The sequence below is a fragment of the Aspergillus piperis genome (assembly GCF_003184755.1).
Source record: "Aspergillus piperis CBS 112811 unplaced genomic scaffold BO85scaffold_18, whole genome shotgun sequence".
NCBI lineage: Eukaryota > Fungi > Ascomycota > Eurotiomycetes > Eurotiales > Aspergillaceae > Aspergillus > Aspergillus piperis.
Genome location: NW_020291608.1, coordinates 261,690 through 279,550, shown reverse-complemented (window position 1 = coordinate 279,550; position 17,861 = coordinate 261,690). Strand labels below are relative to the sequence as shown.

At 51.5% G+C, this 17,861-nt stretch overlaps 7 protein-coding genes across 7 annotated transcripts; 5 read left to right on the top strand and 2 right to left on the bottom strand.

Annotated features, from left to right (window-relative positions):
- The first annotated feature begins 159 nt into the window (after window positions 1-159).
- Window positions 160-1,412, top strand: BO85DRAFT_499896 (alkene reductase). The gene is made up of 2 exons (XM_025664089.1): window positions 160-398; window positions 452-1,412. The coding sequence occupies exons 1-2, from the start codon at window positions 180-182 to the stop codon at window positions 1,385-1,387; spliced, it is 1,155 nt and encodes a 384-aa protein (XP_025512598.1). The 5' UTR covers window positions 160-179; the 3' UTR covers window positions 1,388-1,412.
- A 1,291-nt stretch (window positions 1,413-2,703) lies between these two features.
- Window positions 2,704-4,303, top strand: BO85DRAFT_522594 (Zn(II)2Cys6 transcription factor; the record flags this gene model as incomplete). Its single annotated transcript, XM_025665274.1, has 3 exons — window positions 2,704-2,876; window positions 2,932-3,456; window positions 3,522-4,303. Exons 1-3 carry the CDS (start codon window positions 2,834-2,836, stop codon window positions 4,301-4,303), a joined length of 1,350 nt encoding a protein of 449 aa, XP_025512597.1. The 5' UTR covers window positions 2,704-2,833.
- A 310-nt stretch (window positions 4,304-4,613) lies between these two features.
- On the top strand, window positions 4,614-5,481 carry BO85DRAFT_470985 (NADPH-dependent oxidoreductase; the record flags this gene model as incomplete). Its single annotated transcript, XM_025662439.1, has 1 exon — window positions 4,614-5,481. Exon 1 carries the CDS (start codon window positions 4,627-4,629, stop codon window positions 5,479-5,481), a length of 855 nt encoding a protein of 284 aa, XP_025512596.1. The 5' UTR covers window positions 4,614-4,626.
- Window positions 5,482-5,506: 25 nt separating this feature from the next.
- On the bottom strand, window positions 5,507-8,132 carry BO85DRAFT_499882 (C2H2 finger domain transcription factor; the record flags this gene model as incomplete). Its single annotated transcript, XM_025664088.1, has 3 exons — window positions 5,507-7,465; window positions 7,514-7,930; window positions 7,982-8,132. 3 exons carry the CDS (start codon window positions 8,130-8,132, stop codon window positions 5,532-5,534), a joined length of 2,502 nt encoding a protein of 833 aa, XP_025512595.1. The 3' UTR covers window positions 5,507-5,531.
- A 2,320-nt stretch (window positions 8,133-10,452) lies between these two features.
- BO85DRAFT_470983 (Clavaminate synthase-like protein) lies at window positions 10,453-14,402 on the top strand. The gene is made up of 10 exons (XM_025662438.1): window positions 10,453-10,876; window positions 10,936-11,414; window positions 11,476-11,811; window positions 12,356-12,474; window positions 12,532-12,583; window positions 12,638-12,954; window positions 13,007-13,153; window positions 13,204-13,580; window positions 13,639-13,926; window positions 13,984-14,402. Exons 1-10 carry the CDS (start codon window positions 10,654-10,656, stop codon window positions 14,214-14,216), a joined length of 2,571 nt encoding a protein of 856 aa, XP_025512594.1. The 5' UTR covers window positions 10,453-10,653; the 3' UTR covers window positions 14,217-14,402.
- Window positions 14,403-14,886: 484 nt separating this feature from the next.
- On the bottom strand, window positions 14,887-15,425 carry BO85DRAFT_441116 (uncharacterized protein; the record flags this gene model as incomplete). The annotated part of the gene is made up of 3 exons (XM_025658798.1): window positions 14,887-15,026; window positions 15,097-15,258; window positions 15,374-15,425. 3 exons carry the CDS (start codon window positions 15,423-15,425, stop codon window positions 14,887-14,889), a joined length of 354 nt encoding a protein of 117 aa, XP_025512593.1.
- A 393-nt stretch (window positions 15,426-15,818) lies between these two features.
- On the top strand, window positions 15,819-17,376 carry BO85DRAFT_499872 (uncharacterized protein). The gene is made up of 5 exons (XM_025664087.1): window positions 15,819-16,099; window positions 16,150-16,376; window positions 16,427-16,566; window positions 16,639-16,847; window positions 16,911-17,376. Exons 1-5 carry the CDS (start codon window positions 15,959-15,961, stop codon window positions 17,340-17,342), a joined length of 1,149 nt encoding a protein of 382 aa, XP_025512592.1. The 5' UTR covers window positions 15,819-15,958; the 3' UTR covers window positions 17,343-17,376.
- The last annotated feature ends 485 nt before the right edge of the window (window positions 17,377-17,861 follow it).

Genomic DNA, 17,861 nt, shown 5'->3' with positions numbered 1-17,861 from the left:
TCTGGACAGATCTCGACAGATCAGTCAAGAGTGGATGTTGCGAAGAATCCAAAGATGGAGGCCATGCAAGCAGAGAATTTGCATTCGCTGTCTATAGACATCCTATATGTACCGTAGCTATACCCATTCTATAGCAAAGTAACGACCAATTCAGAGAATCACATAGATCATACTGCAAAATGGGCTCTATCACCCCAATCGACAACCTCTTTCACCCCCTGAAGCTAGGGTCTCTTTCCCTCTCTCATCGCGTCGTACAAGCCCCATGCACGCGGATGCGCGCTACTCAAGAATCAGAGGGCGTGTATGTCCCCAATGCCCTTATGACCGAATACTATAGCCAAAGAGCATCACCGGGTGGTCTCCAACTCACCGAAGCAACCCCCATCAGCCGTCATGTATGTATACCAACATTACTCCTCTTGCACCTCTCTAATGTGGTATTTCACAGGCAGCAGGCTACCCGGGTGTTCCTGGAATATTCACCCCCTCCCAAATAAACGCTTGGAAAGATGTTACCTCCGCCGTCCACGCCAAAGGCGGCCTCATCGTCTGCCAACTATGGCACGTCGGACGCGCAACAGTACCGGCCTTTATCGAGGGTCAAACCCCTCTTTCATCCAGCGATATTCCCATGACCGGGAATGCACTCACCGGGGAGCCATACGCGGCTACTCCGCCCCGTGCAATGACCATCCCCGAGATCCAGGCCACCGTGGCAGAGTACGCCGCTGCCGCAACCCGTGCTATCGAGGCCGGCTTCGATGGAGTGGAGGTCCACGCTGCGAATGGATACTTGCTCGACCAATTCCTGCACGATAATGTGAACACACGTACAGACGAGTACGGTGGTTCTGCGGAGAAGAGAGCGAGAATCGTTATCGAGACAATTAAGGCTGTGTGTGGTGCTGTTGGTGCGGATAAAGTGGGCGTGCGCTTGTCGCCGTACAACTACTTCCAAGATACGAGGGACTCGAATCCTCAGGATAACTGGCAGATTATCTGTCAGATGATTGCCAGAGAGACCCCTGAGATTGCATACGCGCATATGATCGAGCCACGCTTTGATGAGGTATTGGACGAGGGGGCCAAGATGGTTTCGTTGCCTGGTAAGGGCAAGGTCAGTTTGGATCCGTTCAGAGCCATCTTCAAGCAGACTGGAATTGGGTTCATTGCGGCTGGGAACTTTGATGGTGAAGGAGCAAAGCAGAAGGTCGTTGAGGACGGGGCTGATGCGGTGGCTTTTGGAAGATGGTTTATTGCAAACCCCGATCTGCCTAAGAGGTTGATGGAAGGTGCACAGTTGAACAAGTATGATCGAGCAACATTTTACGGAGCTGATCCGAAGGAGAAGGGTTATACGGATTATCCGGCATTGAGTGTATAATATAACTTATAGATAGATGACTGAGTGAGAAATTCTGCATTAATCAGCCTGCTATGAGATAAATTGACAGAGTAGGCCTGGTATTATCAACAGAAACTAGTATATGTCAGGTAAGTTAATAGCATTCCAAAAAAAGAAAAAAAGAAAAAAAAAAAGTTCAAGACAGCCTGGAGGATACTGGGTGACTACAAAATACAAGAATATATATTCGTGACCTTTAGTAGCATCATAGAACTTTATCGCCAGAAATTACTGCTGTCAAAGCTTGAATGACCAATATAAAAGATATAAAAGTGTTACGCTGACACGCGAATAGATGTTACTCCTAATGATGGGAAAAAAAAAAAAAAAAAAAGATTGTTCCGTAGCAAGCGACCTTATATCAAAACCTCTGGAAGCTTAGTTGTCGTCTAATAAATCACAATCCCTGCTTGTCCTCCTCGGCACGTGATTGCATGCCGATCAAAGCAAGGAGTCACCATGTGCCTCCCCCTTCTGAGTTTCCGTATCCATTAAGGGCCTCAAGCGAACGTATAACAAATGGTCTTGTTCCGGTAAATTATGTCGAAGCTACGATTAAACTGTCGTCGGTCATATCGGCCAAGTGGCATCAGCTTGGATTGTGCTGCTCGATACAATTTGGTTACCGTTCGGGAATCAACGTTCCCAAGTTACCAGACAATTTTGATGAGCTGGGTCCAGATGAAAAGGAATCGGCCAAGGAAGAGCATACATTAGCGATCCGATCCAAGTACTATGTAAATATCGTGCCGCGCACACAACAAGCCAGTTTTCAATGCAATGGCCTTGGACCGATGCCTTTGGGAACCTTTCACGCGTTGCCAGCTTCCTTCCTTCGAATGGGTCCTTAGTTCCACTACGGAACTCCTTAATACGCATTGCTGAGAACTGGGAGCTCTTGGGGCTTTCGGGTAGCTCCCCATTCCAATTTAATGAAGAGGAATTGAAGCGACATGACGAACAAGCTCAATTCTACGAATAGCTTGTCTCTGTGGGATCTTGTCAAGGAACAGCTTGGCACTGATAATAGTGGATGGATCCATTCCGAAGACTGGGATTCGGTGAATAAAATGAACAAATATCTGTATAACATGTTCATCGACACAATGAGTGAGGAAATATCGGCGGAAGAAGCCGCGAAACGATGGCCCTTTCTGCCCAAGGACGCCTGAGCTGCTTTAAACTTTACTGTCCGAAGCAGCGAACAGAAGCCATGGATATGGTCGGATTACTAATATCCTTCGCAACCGTCCTTTAGCTACTACCTAATTTCCAAAATACTTCCCTCCGCTCCTTTCAGACTTGACAGTAATAGTGACAACACAGTCAGTTGACATCCAAGGAAAGCACATGTCTTGCCTAAATTCAAGACCTATCTGAAGGCTGAATGGACGCTGCACAGTGTAACTTGAGCCACACGCTGTAATGCCTCCTGCCACACTGCGAACCCGAACTGGCTGCTTCCCATGTAAGCCAGGTTCTTTGCATGCTAAAATTGGCTCTTGTTCACCAACCATATATAGGTCGAAAGCGTCGCAAGAAATGCGACGAGACTCGTCCGCATTGCAGCGCATGCATTCGAAACTCGCTGGACTGCAAGTGGCCCTCGGAGGATAATCAGCTCCCAGATGGCAGATCCCGGCATTCCCGGGGTACGAAGGCCATTATGCGCGCAGTAGCGTCATCAGGAGTATCGCTAATGCAACTCCCTCCACTCATCATGATGCCGGCACCATTCTCATCATCCGAGTGCACCTACCTATATCGATATTTTGCCTCCACGATTTTACCCCGTTTTGTACAACGCAACTCGGTAGACAAAACACACATGCTCCGCCTCGCACCCCAATTCTCTCCTCTTTTTGGGGCAATGGTCGCTGTGGCCGGAATGCAGCTGCCGACCAAAGACCGGTGGCCGGCCCACCTTGCCCTTCAGAGCTATCTGCATGCGATCCATGCCATTCAGACGTCACTAACTGATATTACCAAAGCTGGCTGTGACGATCGGATTCTGGCAACTGTGTCACTGCTCGCCTGTTTCGAGGCATGTATCCGATTTTTAAAATACCCATGTACGCAAGCTAACCTATACCACTGTAGTCCTGCCGATCAGATGCCATACCCACTGTCGCGCCGCATGTCAAAGCCGCGGGCCTCTTACTTACCCAACGCCGACCATGCGAATATCGCACGAAGGCTGCGGCCACGTTTGATCGCATCTGCGTCGAGTCATTCTTATACCAAGCATGCCTCATGATGATATTTGACCCGTCACTTGATGCGCTCCCAGAGGATCGGAAGCAGCTGGGGCTCCCTCTCTATTTTGATAATCCTACAAGCCCAGCCTCTGCCTCTGAACAGACTATTCTGCAGGCCTCTTACAAGTTCTTTCTTCTCATTGCGGACGTGACGAAATTGTCCCGGCTATCAAGACCGCTTGATAGCGCGGACGTGACGAAGTGGCGAAGTCTAGATTGCGAATTGTCGCGCTGGAGTCACCTCATCTGTTCAGCCGACATGTCTCTCGCGCTATGCTACCTAGCACTTCAGATTCTACTACAAAAGGTGAATCCAAACATTACCTCCAGTCAGCGAATCCAGCGAGTATACTCGTGTCTAGCAGGTGGTCTACACAGGGTACCTGCGTTGGAGATAGACATTTACCCGCCAATTTATTTGCTATGGCCCGTGGCTATCTTCGGAGCTGTTGCCGTAAGGCTCGAGGACAGGCAAGTTGTCCGAGATGTCATCGCCTCGGTATCTGCTGCAAAGCTAGGTGGACATGCAGCTTGGGTACAGAGGAAAATAGACAGAGTCTGGACAGCCGTCAGTCCTGCACCGGAAAAACCACAAGTCAGTCTTATTGGACTCCAGCTTCTGCTGGATCAGGGGTGATTTCAACCTCACGAATTATCTATGCGAACAAGACCGTGATTCACAGCTCTTTGAGACCATCGATCGACAGCCTTGAGCCGATGGACCGAATTTTGAAGACATTGTGTTGTGATTGGGTAAAAAATGGTCCAACAGGCCCACACAAGAACAACCCACCAATCACGGATATTTGCGCGTCCCCCACAGCATCTAAAAGCACAGTATCCACAGTGTGAAAGACACTGCAGGGGTTTACCCAAAGCTCTATAAGAATGGGCATATTACCAATACTTCCTCCCTGTTATTGTACCCTTTTTACGAAGTATCTTACAAAAATCCTCAAAATGACCAAGACAATTTCACCGCTCGCCGAAGCGCGCTACCGCGATTCAGAATCCTCCACCTTCCCTCTCCCAACCGACCCCTCGAATTCTCTCCCCAGTACCCTGTCAACAATCCTCTCCCACCGATCCTGCCGTGCATTCCTCCCTTTCAAGCTCCCCGAAGGAACACTAGAAACTCTTATCACAGCAGCTCAAAGCGGCTCGACCTCCTCCCTCCTCCAGACATGGGACGTCATCGCCATCCAAGACCCGGAGCATAAATCCAACATCGCAACGCTGGCAGCCGACCAAGACTTCATCCGCCAAGCTCCGTTATTTCTGGTATTCTGCCCGAATCTGCGCCGTCTCAAGAACCTGTCAGAGCAGTATGGTCACCAGGATTCCCCGGTTTTGGATAACATGAATATGTTTATCATGAGCACGGTGGATTCGGCCATCGCGGCGCAGAACGTTGCCATTGCGGCTGAATCACTAGGTCTGGGAATCTGCTTTGTGGGTGCGCTCAGGCACAATGCAGATGAGGTCTGTAAACTGCTGAACCTGCCGCCGTTGACGTGGGGCGTGTTTGGAATGGCCGTTGGATATCCGGATACAGAGAACAGGCGCTCTGGTAGGCGGATTAAACCGCGTTTGCCGATGCGAGAGGTACTTCATATGGAGCGGTGGGACGAGGAGGGGCAGAAGGATAATGTTGCATCGTATGATAAGGCACTTGGGACGTTCTATGAAGAAGAATCAAAGTTTGGGAGGAAGGCCTGGGGCGAGTTCGTTGCCGGCAGGGTGGCATCGCAAGCGCAGGGAGGGTGGGTGAACATTCGGAAGGTTATCGAGAAGCAAGGGTTTAAGCTTGAATAGGTGACCTACATGCATATACTTGACATCACATATAGATTAGAGATCCACAATCAATTCCCCAAATTCACCAGCACTTTCATCGCATCATGCACCACCGCCCACCTCACCGTCGCCAACTGCTGCGCCATCGTCCTCACCAACCCCCTCGTATCGTATTTCCCCCCGAGCGCTGCCATATCTCCCAAACTGCCGCACGTCGTCATGGCCACTATCAAACTCGCCAGATCCGTCGTGACTCTCTCCCCACTACCACTGCCACCACCGTCACCATCTCCATTCACTCCACCATGAAACGCCCAACAAGTCAATGTCGCCAAATACAAACACCACGGGAAATGAAACGCATCCGTCTGCTCCCAATCATGCAGACTCAGCACCGCCTCCTCCAACAACTTCGCCGCCTGTCTCGCAGCCCCTAACGCTCCCTCCCCTCCACCAAGTAACCACTTCCTCAACCCCCGTCGCGACCTCTCCCGATCCCCTTCCGTCACAGTCCTCCCCAGGATCCTCCCCGCCCCAGCAGCAACCTGTAAATCAAGTATCTCTACCTGCAGCGCCAACCACGCTGCGCGATACAGCGCACACGCCGCCATCTTCAGCCCCGTGAACACCCCTCCCGCTCCACCTCGTCTCGACCCACCCACGTCTTCCCCGGGATGCTGTCCGAAATTCAACTTCATTGCCAGGCAATCCGCATCGAAATCCACCTTCCATAGATCATACGACCTCCCCATGCGTCGCGTCCATGCACCGACTCGCTCGGGCGTCTCAGCGCGTAACGTCGTCTGGTCCCGCCTTTTCAAATCCGCCGAAACGGACATGAGTCCGTGCAGGACCACAATCCTAGCGAGGGTATTCAGATCACGTGGCCGGGCCATCGCAGAGGGGGTAATGTATCCCTTTAACACGGAGAGAAACATCCTCGGAGGAGGCTCCATAGATGCATGATGCGCCCAGTCACTCGCCGTGCACGCTTCCCAAGTGCTCTGGGAACAGGGCAGCGCGGATCTGATTTCGAACGCAGACATACATAGGGATTGGGAGAAGAGGACAGCGTGCTGCGTATCCCACATGAAGCAGTGCAGAGCGACGCGCTTTTTCTGCTCGTCGTGCATAGCGGTGTGCCAGAGAGTGTCGATATCCGTATCTGTAGTGGCAGTGGCGGGGTTGGGTGTGTGACGAATAGCGCAGCAATCGCTTCGCCGGATGAGCTTGATCAAGACGCAGTGGAAGAGCTGGGCGCGTTCGCGCTGTTTCGGTCCCGCGCGCATCTTCCCGAAGCAGTCGATTAGGAGCATGGCTTGTAGGACCCAGAGGTCGGGCTGCGGGGAGAAGTCGGCGTGGCAGAAGAGTTGGTTCCGCAGGGAGTCGTGGATGCCTACGGCGAGTTGGTGCGCTTCGCGGCTGCTGTAGGTGGCGCCCATGGAGAGGATGGCGGCGAGGAGGACCGGGGTGGTGGTGGATGGGGAGAAGGTGGGTTGGTGCAGGAGGGGGTAGGTTGTGTTGAAGCGGGTGAAGAAGAGGTCGCTGTAGGATTGGAGGGAGGGGAGGGAGAGGAGAGGGGAGTCCAGCGGGGTGGGTTGGCCGTCGATGGTCAGGGGTGGGGCTTGGGCGATGAGGTTGAGGATCCCTTGACGGGCTTCTTCGGTGAGGATAGGGAGATGGGGTTGGGGGGTGGTTTGAAGGAAGGAGGGTGCGTCCATCCAGTCTAGGTTGATGGTGTCTGGTTGGGGGTCGAGGATGGGCGCGGAGAAGACGAGCGGGTCGCTGCGTTCGACGAAGGAGGCTGCTTGGAGGAGGACGGAGGAACCGTCACGTTCGAGGTATGATTTTGGGTCGTCGATGGGAAGGGCATCCTCGGCGAAGGTGACCATGTCTGGACCTAGTGGGAGGTCAAAGGGAGGGAAGGCGTCGTCCAGTGAGGCGACGTCGAACAACCAGTTGTAGTTATGAGTGGCCGCAAAGGGCATGTTGAAGTCGGTGGCTATTTGGTCAGCTAGGGCGTTGATGAACATTACCACGGGGGATGTACCAGTGTCAAGACTGAAGAAATCGCCCATTCCGTCCAGCCCAAGACTCCAAGAGCCATCTGCCGCATCAAACTGCCCTGGGATGGGCTCGACATAGGGCTCGAATGGCCCGCTGGGCATCATCGGAGCCAGTAGGGGATCGGGCTCATCCAAGGACATGGACGATGGATCGCTCGCCGACGTCGGAGGCGACACAGGGGCCCCATAGTCTTGGGCGCTGGTGACGGAAATGGACGAGGACGAGGCCGACGACGATGGAGGCAAACTGTGGCTGGCACGAGCGCGCGACTGACGCTTCGGAGGGCGAGTAATGATGGAGCCATCTCCCGCACGGCGAGTGCGTTTTCTCGTCTCCAGCACTCCTTGGCCAGGGCCTCCAGCTTCCTCATCACGTTTGGCATGGCGCATGAGATGGCGATCTGGCGGGTCAGATACGGAGTCGAGATATCTTGCAGTAGCGCAGCACCTACTCAGTAGATCCGGGCGGTGGAAATGCACGGAGCATCGCTCACAGGTATAGCCTTGTCTTGCCTGGTCATGATTGAGGGCATGGCGACGCAGATGCTCTGCACGAGTAAAGGTCTTGCCGCAGTTGGGCCAGTGGCACACGTGGGACTTCATGGGGGGTCATGATATAGCGATACAGGAGAAGAATACATGCAGGGACTCACATCCCGGGGATAAGACCTCATTTATCTGCGGGTCGGGTAGGCCGAAGCCGGTGATAAGCTGAAGGGCAAAAGAGGAGAAGCAGGAATGCGGACTGAAGATGCATATCGACGAATGACCTTCTGCGGGGACAAGGTTTCACTTATCGCTAACTAGTCCATTATTATTAATTCAGGAATGCCATCCCGGAGCTATCAATGAAATCACACCAATCGAGATAGGCCTATCTAGATCTCTAACCTTACAGAAAGTACCGCCAATCCGGGCTGTCTTCGCCCTCTGCCAACTGACGTGTATCCACTTCTCCCGGACGCACTCTTCGGCCTTGTTGGCGATCGCGTCGGCCATTCTCCCGTCGCATCCACAGCCCCAGTGCGATCACCACCACAATACACACCCCGTTGCAGCAGCAGGTGGCTACCAAGGTGGGAATATACCTACACCGTTAGTCGTCTCTACGGTCCAGGTAGTCAGGTTACTTACTTCGGAGCATATTGCGTGCGAAACGTCGCCGCGCTCAAGATTCCCGCCAAATTGCCCAACCCTACGAAGAAACCCGTGTTGGCTGCACGCGAGTTCTCGTGCATATTGTTGTTGTTATGCCACGCATGCACCAGACACGATGGGATATACGACCCCGCTGCCATCAGGAAACAGGCGAAATATGCGACTCCCTTGTGACTCAGGACATCGATTGTCGCCAGGATGACCATCCCGACAAGGGATATCACCAGCGAGAACACTATGTGGAATGTTCGCTCGCGGAAGTGATCCGACGACTTGGCCACACAGAGAAGCACTACCGCGCCTACCAGGTTTGGGGCGACCGTCCAGAGGTTTGTTTTGACAGTGGAAAATCCCAGTCGTTCGACAATCTATTCTGTTAGCTTCTTCTCTGCCAGTCGGCGAGGTCATGTCCTACCAACGGGAAGAAATTCATCGCGGTCGCATATGCCACCGGATAAGTGAACGTGATAATGCACCAGATAGGGAACTTCCAGTCCTTCCATGTCTCAAATGCAACCTTCAGATCCAGTTTGGTATCCACCTCGGCCGAGGTGTCGCGCAGTAACCGTGCCGTTGCCGCAGCCCGTTCACGCTCGTTGAGAAACCATGCAGTACGTGGATTGCCGGGCAACCAGAAGAACGACAGGATTCCCATGAGGAAGGTCATTGCACCTTCAATGATGAACAGCCATTGCCAGCCTTTGACAGCTGGATCGTGGATCTGAAATACGCCGAAGGAGATGAGTCCGCTGAAGGCGGATGCGAGCACCGCAAAGGACTGCATGATGGCCAGCCGGAAGCCCATCTCGCCTCGCGTGTAAAACAGTGTCATATAAAATGTCGCCCCCGCAAAGAAACCTGCCTCAAACACTCTGCCGATGTTAGATCTGGCTCTCGTTGATGGGTGCGGGACTTACCCTAGGATCATGCGAACAGCAATCATACCACCGAAGTCTTTCACAGCACATTGGCAGAGAGCCAGGATTCCCCAGACCACGGTCACTGACAAGTTAGCCAGGTTCAGATGATACAATCGTGCAACCTACTGAAAGACAGCACATAGCGTCCGGAGTACCGCTTCAGCAGCAGATTCCATGGCAAGTCACACAACCCGAAGGGGATGTAGAATAACAGCACCATCAACGAGTAGTCATTCCCGACCAGGTGAATATCCTCGTCTAGACCATCAGTTTTAGCGTTTGCCAGGTTACTCTGATTCTATTAGCAGCGACCAGATAACTACACGAAGATACTACCTACGCGGTCCATGCAGTCAAAAAAGTACATCTACACAGTCAGTAGCTGGTCGCCGACTCGGACACCATGCTCACCAAACAGAGGAGTGGCAGGACGAAAAAGTCCACCTTTCGCACTGCAACTATTAGTAACCGCAGCCAGAAGTAATTCTTCTCACTCACCATACGACCGTTCCGCATCACGGTCGATGTAGATACTACTCTCCTCAGACTTCATCGCAGGCTCGGCCGAAATGGCCTCCTTCTCGACAGTATCGGTGAAAGCCATTACGAGAATGAAATGCGAACAGCCCTCACCTCAAATCTGATCAGCTGCCAGCTGGCTGCATTCTATATGCCAATGGCATTGTCCTGTGTAACCTGCAAGGAGGCACAGGCATTGCCCGATTAGGCTACCCGTGCTGATCTGGGGTTATCCAGCTGCAGCTTCAAGACCCCGAGAGATAAGTGGCAAGAAGTGGCCATCTACGCCATCTCTCAGCTTCTCCGCATTCTTATCACCCGACCTTTGCAAGCTTTATCGTCGCCCCATCCTACCCCCACTCTTGTCTATACTAGACCCGAAAATGGAGGGAATGAGCAAGCCCCTCGGCCTTCTGTCCGACATTGCGCACAGATTATGGATCATTACAGCCCACTGATGCTGGATATATTCACCTGAGATACCTGAATAGCATCAGCAACAAGCAACAACAGTAGGCAACGACACAATGGCTCCCAGCGCTCCCCCAATTCTTGATTTCTCCCCCTTCTACGGAGGCGACAGCGAGGCCAAGACCCAGCTGGTTGAGGCCGTCCGCAACTGCTGCCTCTACAATGGCTTCTTCCAGATCACCGGTCATCGCGTGCCACTCGACCTACAGCGTCGCGTTATGCGCTGCGCCGAGCGATTCTTCGACCTCCCGCTAGAAGAGAAGCTCAAGATCGATAAGAGTAATCACCTCAATTTATACTCCATCCTTTTCGCCACTAACCAAGATTTGGAAATTCAGACAACAACAGTTTCAACCGCGGCTACGAACTCCTCCGCTCGCAGATGCTCGAAGTAGGCACCGGCCCCGAACTCAAAGAGGGCTTGTACATCGGCCAGGAAATCCCCGAAGACCATCCCTACTACATTCAGAAGAAGCTCAACAGCGGTCCAAACCAGTGGCCACTGACCGTGCCCGATAAGGAAGATTTTCAACGCACATCGATGGAATACTACAATGCGGTATTTGACTTGGCAAAGGACGTCCTGTCTCTTTTGGCTTTGACTCTGGATGTAAATGAGGATTACTTCGACCCACTCACCGACGGAGCGGTCGCAACTATGCGCATGTTGCATTATCCTGCGCAGCCTAAGGATGCAGACGAAAAGCTAAACCGAGGTATTGGTGCACATACTGATTTCGGATGCATTACACTGCTTCTGCAGGATGAGGTGGATGGATTGCAGGTTTTGGATGCACCTACTGGCCAGTGGCTTGATGTGAGTGCCACTTCCCTGTTTCATTGTCAAATGGGCGTCATCTAACAGATCTACGATGCAGGTTCAACCAGTTCCTGGTGCCTACGTTGTCAATCTCGGCAACCTGTTCATGCGCATGGCCAACGACCGGTACAAATCCAACATTCACCGCGTCATTAACAAGTCCGGCCGCGAGCGGTACTCAATCCCGTTCTTCTTCAGTGGAAACCCTGATTACCTGTGCGAGTGTCTGCCCAACTGTCGCGCGGAGGGAGAGGCACCGAAGTATCCACCTATCACCGTTGAGGACATGGTGACGGCTTCGTATAAGGAGAGCTACGGACGGGCGGAGCAGTATAAAAAGGAGATGGAGGAGAAGGCGAAGCTGAAGATGGAGACGACGCCGGCTACAGCGGCGGTGGGTGCCTGAAATCCATGTAGTGGCTGTTGTATATTTGTCCATAGCTCTCTTGCTTCTATGCCAATGAATTATGATACCTTCTCAACCCCACCACCATCTATACTCATAACATCATGCCTGGTAGTATCACAAATCCACACAGACAATAAATTCAACCTTTCGTCAAAGTCATCTGTTAAATTTCTCAATTGATTACCAATCCTCGATAACCAGTGGTCATACCAAGACTCAGAAGTGGAGGTGGAGGTCTAAACGGCAGCCACACGAGCTGGCACAGATAGCGATCCCCCACCCTTGACAATCGATAAGATACTATTGATGTCGTGTAACTAGCCGTAATCAGCTGCGTCAGCAAGCCGGAACTGGTCCAGGCACCCGTACAGCAACCCTAATCCTACCTATGTTGAATCTTATTTGATCGCCAGTCTTATGCCATCACATTCACGACAATGCACACCAATTCATCAACATGGACAGTATACAGCAGGAGAAGAAGCCTGACCCGACTCAGCAATATGCCAACAGTATTGTGGGAGAGGAGAAGGGAGTCATACTGGATGACCCGGATGTGCAGCAGTTCTATGGCTCGTCGACCACAGAAGCATATCGGCTGAAGTCGGAGTTGGTGGGAAAGTGTATGGAGGAGATTGGGATGGGAAGGTGCGTTCTTCTCTTCGTCCTTGCCGTCAGGAAGGGATTGAATACTGATGAGTGCAGATTCCAATGGAAGCTCTTCGTCGTAACGGGGTTTGGATGGATCGTGGATAACGTTCGTGGCGCTATTCAACTATCAAGGATTGCTTCACTTACAAGAGAAATATAGTTTGCATCACAAGGCATCAGCAGCGTCCAACCGCCTATTAAACTCGAATTTCCTGGTATCGTCCAGGTCAGCTATAGTTCGGTGGCCTACTATACAGGCTTGATTCTTGGTGCTTCGTTCTGGGGTATCTCCAGCGACTTGATCGGCCGGAAGCCCGCGTTCAACTCAACCCTCCTGATTGCAGGTATCTTTCTGTGTGGTGCAGCTGGCACTAAAAGCTTTTTGGCCTTTAGCGCCATGTGGGCTGTCATCGGCACCGCAGCGGGAGGAAATGTCCCCGTAGATTCGATGATCTTTCTTGAGTTTGTTCCTGGGAGGTAGGTGCTCCTTCAGTCTGTTGGTGTTAATGAGACTAATCATGGTGACTAGCCACCAATACCTCCTGACAGCCCTATCGGCCTGGTGGAACTTGGGCCAACTAATCGTGTCGCTTCTGGCCTGGGTCTTTCTCGCTAATTACAGCTGTCCAACCGATTCTACACCAGCAACATGTCATCAAAGTGAGAATATGGGATGGTATGTCTTCATAATTCTATCTGCTACTACTCAGCATCTAACAGATACAGGAGATACACCCTAATTTCCCTAGGTGCTCTATCCCTCGCCTTTACAGTCATACGCATCTTCATCTTTAAGCTTCCCGAAACCCCCCGCTACCTCCTCTCCAAAGGCAAGGACCAAGCCGCCGTCGACTCCGTTAACTACGTCGCGCGCCAAAATGGAAAGCCCGAGCCTCTGACCATCGGCATGTTTCAGGAGATCGACGTCCGACTAGGGATCACCAATGAATCTAACATGTCTGCACAGGGCCCGGGTCTGAGGACTAAGGAAATCATCAAGGAGAACATGAAAGACTTTCGATCCACACACTACCAGGCCCTCTTTGCCACAAGAAAACTTGGTATCCATACTGGTATCATCTGGCTTATTTGGCTGACAATTGGTAAATACTGCATCTCCCTATATCCTCACCGGAAAATGTAAACTAACTATGCATGAAGGCATCGCCTATCCCCTCTACTTCAACTTTCTGCCATCCTACCTGGCCACAAAATTCTCATCGGACGACTCCCTTTACACTACTTACAGAAACTACTGCATCGAGTCTGCGGTCGGCATAGTTGGGCCGCTCTCTGCAGCTTATTTCGTAACCACCTTCTTCGGCCGGCGTTGGATGATGGGTATTTCGTCCATCATCACGGGCGTCTTTCTCTTCGCATATGTGGGCGTCAGCAATCCAACGTCGAGTCTAGCGTTTGCTTGTATAACAGGCATGTTGGGAAATTTCGGTACGTGTACCCCAGTCCCTCATCTCTACAAGTTTTCACTTACTGATAATGTTACAGAATACGCAATCATGTACGCCTTCACGCCGGAATCCTTTCCCGCTCCACATCGAGGAACAGGTACTGGAACTGCTGCTTCATTATTAAGGTTTGGTGGGCTCTGTGCTAGTTTGATTGCTTCGCAGACAGGGTTCACGCCGGCGCCCATATATGCAAGTGCTGCATTATGGGTTGCTGTTGGGTTTGTCTGCTTTGGGCTACCATTTGAGACGCATGGGCATGCGGCTATCTAGATGTATGGGATTGGTCATTGTGCACGCTTGGAAGTGGGTAGACTGTGGTATCGGAAATTGGGTGTGTCTTGGCCAGATTCATTATGTACCGGGTCTCTGGGTTGCTTTGCCTTTGTACGGATTAGTTTGCCATTAGTACCGAGTCAGTTTATTATGCATCGGCAGTAAATGTCTGGTTTTCAAGCCATACTGTGGTCCTCTGCCAAGGTATCCACTTCGCCTAGATGAAGAGACCCCTGCCCCTCTACATCGATCAATGCAGCTGTCCGTCTTCCCCTCTACTTTTCTTTATTCCTAGCATCATCAGTCCCGACCTGTTGGTTCGCTAAATCCTTGCAGGTGTAGATCATATTTTTATTCACCGTCGTTCAAAGTGTACAGCGATCTCCGTTCGTTTCCGTCTTCTTTGTTCCCTCAAACTCTCTGCCAAATAGCGCTCAACTGGACGGTAACACCTCTATCTTCTTTGTCCGTACTCATTAGTTTCAAATGCAATCCACTGACCATGCGTTCTTGTGTGCTGCTACGCTTAATTTGCCCTTTCAAGCTCCTCCGCCTTTGGAAAGGATCGCTATGGTGTACGGAGCACAGTGGTCATCCACACCTACGGTACCGCCAAGTTTTTAACCATGGTTGAAAATTCGATCGTGCGGGTGATATTGTGGCACCCTTATCGAACGAAAAGATCGCGGAGGAACCGAAAAGACCTAAGATCGTCACTGGTAACCTTCGCCTCACTATCTTGAGGAACATACTCCGTGCTTTGCAGCTGCATAATGAAGTCGACGCTCAATGTCCGATAGCGATTAACTAATTTGAGCTGCAGATTACCCAACAGCCACCATCTCTGCTGCCAGCATCCTGTCGTGATCCCACTCACGAAAATCATCTGCCTCAGATTCAGCAGCTTCAGACCCACTGATATCCGCTTGTTTATGAGCTCTGACCATTGATGGATCAGGGGCGCCTCCCGACCGACCCAAACTTGAGGGCGGGATGGCTTCTGTTTTTACCATGGCGGCTGTCTCGGTCTCATCCCGAGCTATTGACATTTAGGGTTCGAGTTCTTTGAAGCGTGAATCTGGAGTATCCAGCATTTTCCGAAAAGAGCACACGCACGCAGCGTCGACACCAGACGACAAGATAAGCTTCCTCACCTCGTAGAGGATTTTCATCGCAGGAGAACTCGTACGTCAACGTCAACACCATCGTCCACAATGGCTTGGTGCGTCGCTCCTCGCTACCTCTTTCGGCATAAAAACGTCAATCCGGTGCCGCGTGGGTCGCGATCAGCGTGTCTGGAACGCCTGCCCCGATGCCGAGATACGAAATAGAATCCACTCTGGTGCTCATAGCAGCATGCCGTTGGCACTGATAGAGTTCACCGGACTGACTTCCGCTTCGCCTTGGGCGCTGCCGCTGTCTCGTTCCCCGGATCGTGGCTCTAGCGCACGCGGTAGAACTAACCTTCACCCCTATGTCCAACACACGGCCAATAAAAGCCTGTCACTTAAAGTTAGTATTTCGCTCTAAAATTGCCTTGGGTGTCGGTCAGGAAATCTCTTTTAGATGGATGCCCTTGGCATTCCAGAATATGAATGATTTGCATCCTCGTGTGCCCCTTTCTGTTCTGCAGAAGAACAGACCCCGAAATGGGTTATAAAGACAATATGCGCACAATTCTCGCACTGGCGTCACCTCCTCGGTACTCAGTCTGAGTACATCCAGTCTGGCAGTTCACCATGGCTAACGGGGACACGGAGGCGTTCACCCTCCTGTCGTTGGGGCTGTTCTTCATCATCGTACGAATCTATGTCCGCTGGTCGCAAGTCGGCGGACCCCTGAACTTTGCTGTCGATGACTATTTGATGCCATTGGCAGGTGTATGTCTTCCTACACCGACATTCCGACCGTTGTCTTCTAACCGACGCAGGCCGTCTTTATCGGCGAAACTGTCGCAGCGCATCTTGTCCGCAGCAAATTCAACGGCCTTACGAACAGCTACATGGCCGACGAGCAACGAGCGGCCGTGGACCCGTCCTCGAAAGAGTACTACGATCGGCAATGGGGATCTAAGATTCAGGTCATCGGATGGTCCTTGTACGCCATGATTCTGTGGTTGATCAAGTTCTGCGTCGCCATTTACTACTCGCGCCTCACGTATGGCATCGGCTCTGATTTCATGTCGACGAAGCTAACTGACTGTCTAGATCTGGATTAAACCATCTCCCCGCACGTGTCCGCTTCGCATACATTCTTCTCGGCGTGACCTATCTCGTCGTGGGCCTGACCATTGTGCTGGGATGTCAGCCCATGCACAAAAACTGGCAAATCAACCCGAACCCGGGCAGTATGTTTCTTACCCTCTTTCTGCCGCAGCTATACCCGTTGAGATCATCAATTAACTGGCGTCTCACCTTAGACATCTGCCAACCGACCAAATCGACCCTAAGCGTCCTCATCGTCGTCATTCCGAACGTCATAACTGATCTCTACCTCATGTCCATCCCACTTCCGCTTCTCTGGGCCGTGAAAATTAGCATCCGCCAGAAGCTCACACTTATGGCTCTTTTCAGCAGCGCAGCCTTTATCATTATGGCAGGCATTATCCGCGCCGTGACTATTCTTACGGTACGATCTCCATCGACCACTGGTGTCCCCATTACCCATCGAACAAATCACTAACGACCGCAGGCCGGTCCCGACGGCGCCGTCGCAGGAAGTCAATGGGCATGTCGCGAGACTTTCGTCTCCATCGTTGTAGCCAACCTACCTATTATACAACCTCTGCTTCGCAAGGGAGCAAGCAAGATCGGACTGAGCGTGCTGTTCAGCTCAGCCCGTGGGGGAACGGGCAGTTATGGTCGGAGACGGGGCGAGTCGTATCCGCTGGCCAGTCGGGAAGGGAATACACAAACGGCTACGAAGAAGTCTCGCACAAGATTGTCGGTGCATGAAGGGACCATTACTGCCGGTTATGGAAGTGATGAGGAGGGCTTGGTGGGTACGGGCAAGAAGGGCAAGATGCGTGATATTACGGTGACTCAGGAGACGGTGATTGAGACGGAGCCGGCAGGGAAGGAGCCGGAGGGGACGGGGAGGTTTGATTGGGGGAGGAGAGAGTAATGGATTATAATTTATGATGGAGTATGGATATGGGATTAATGATGGGCGGAGTTGGGGATGGGCTATGGATATAGATTTACATACATACACTTAATCACTCAATGATAGTATGACAAGGAATATTATACAGGACTTCAACTATCACCATACTATTATCACTCATCAGGGTGTGTGTAGATAAAGTATTGAAGAGAGACTAAATTTTCTGAACAATATTGAGACTCTCAGTTCAAGCTGATAGAGAGATATTACCTGAAAATAGGACTGGTTCAGAATCTTCCCGTTCTATTTGGTCTTGGTAGACTGAATGTGAAGGATGCTCTCTTCAATTTGTAGTCACTCATATTTTACCCCAATACACTTAAGGGGTAAAGAGTCATCTTTTCCCGTGATGTTATCCTTTGTCACCTGCGCCACTCACCGAATCCCTAATAATCGAAAGAGATGTCGATGCTTATGAAATTGTTATACAAACTTAAGTAGTATTGTATGGTCTCCTTTTGAAAATTCTAGTAATGA

What these genes read in the sequence shown, in the direction of transcription:
- BO85DRAFT_499896 (XM_025664089.1), top strand. Translation starts at nt 180, where the DNA reads ATGGGCTCTATCACCCCAATCGACAACCTCTTTCACCCCCTGAAGCTA. An exon ending in CAACCCCCATCAGCCGTCAT is followed by an intron (nt 399 to 451) that starts GTATGTATACCA and finishes GGTATTTCACAG; the next exon opens with GCAGCAGGCTACCCGGGTGT.
- BO85DRAFT_470983 (XM_025662438.1), top strand. Translation starts at nt 10,654, where the DNA reads ATGGCTCCCAGCGCTCCCCCAATTCTTGATTTCTCCCCCTTCTACGGA. An exon ending in GAGGAGATTGGGATGGGAAG is followed by an intron (nt 12,475 to 12,531) that starts GTGCGTTCTTCT and finishes TGATGAGTGCAG; the next exon opens with ATTCCAATGGAAGCTCTTCG. An exon ending in CTTGAGTTTGTTCCTGGGAG is followed by an intron (nt 12,955 to 13,006) that starts GTAGGTGCTCCT and finishes CATGGTGACTAG; the next exon opens with CCACCAATACCTCCTGACAG.
- BO85DRAFT_499872 (XM_025664087.1), top strand. Translation starts at nt 15,959, where the DNA reads ATGGCTAACGGGGACACGGAGGCGTTCACCCTCCTGTCGTTGGGGCTG. An exon ending in AATCAACCCGAACCCGGGCA is followed by an intron (nt 16,567 to 16,638) that starts GTATGTTTCTTA and finishes GTCTCACCTTAG; the next exon opens with ACATCTGCCAACCGACCAAA. An exon ending in GCGCCGTGACTATTCTTACG is followed by an intron (nt 16,848 to 16,910) that starts GTACGATCTCCA and finishes TAACGACCGCAG; the next exon opens with GCCGGTCCCGACGGCGCCGT.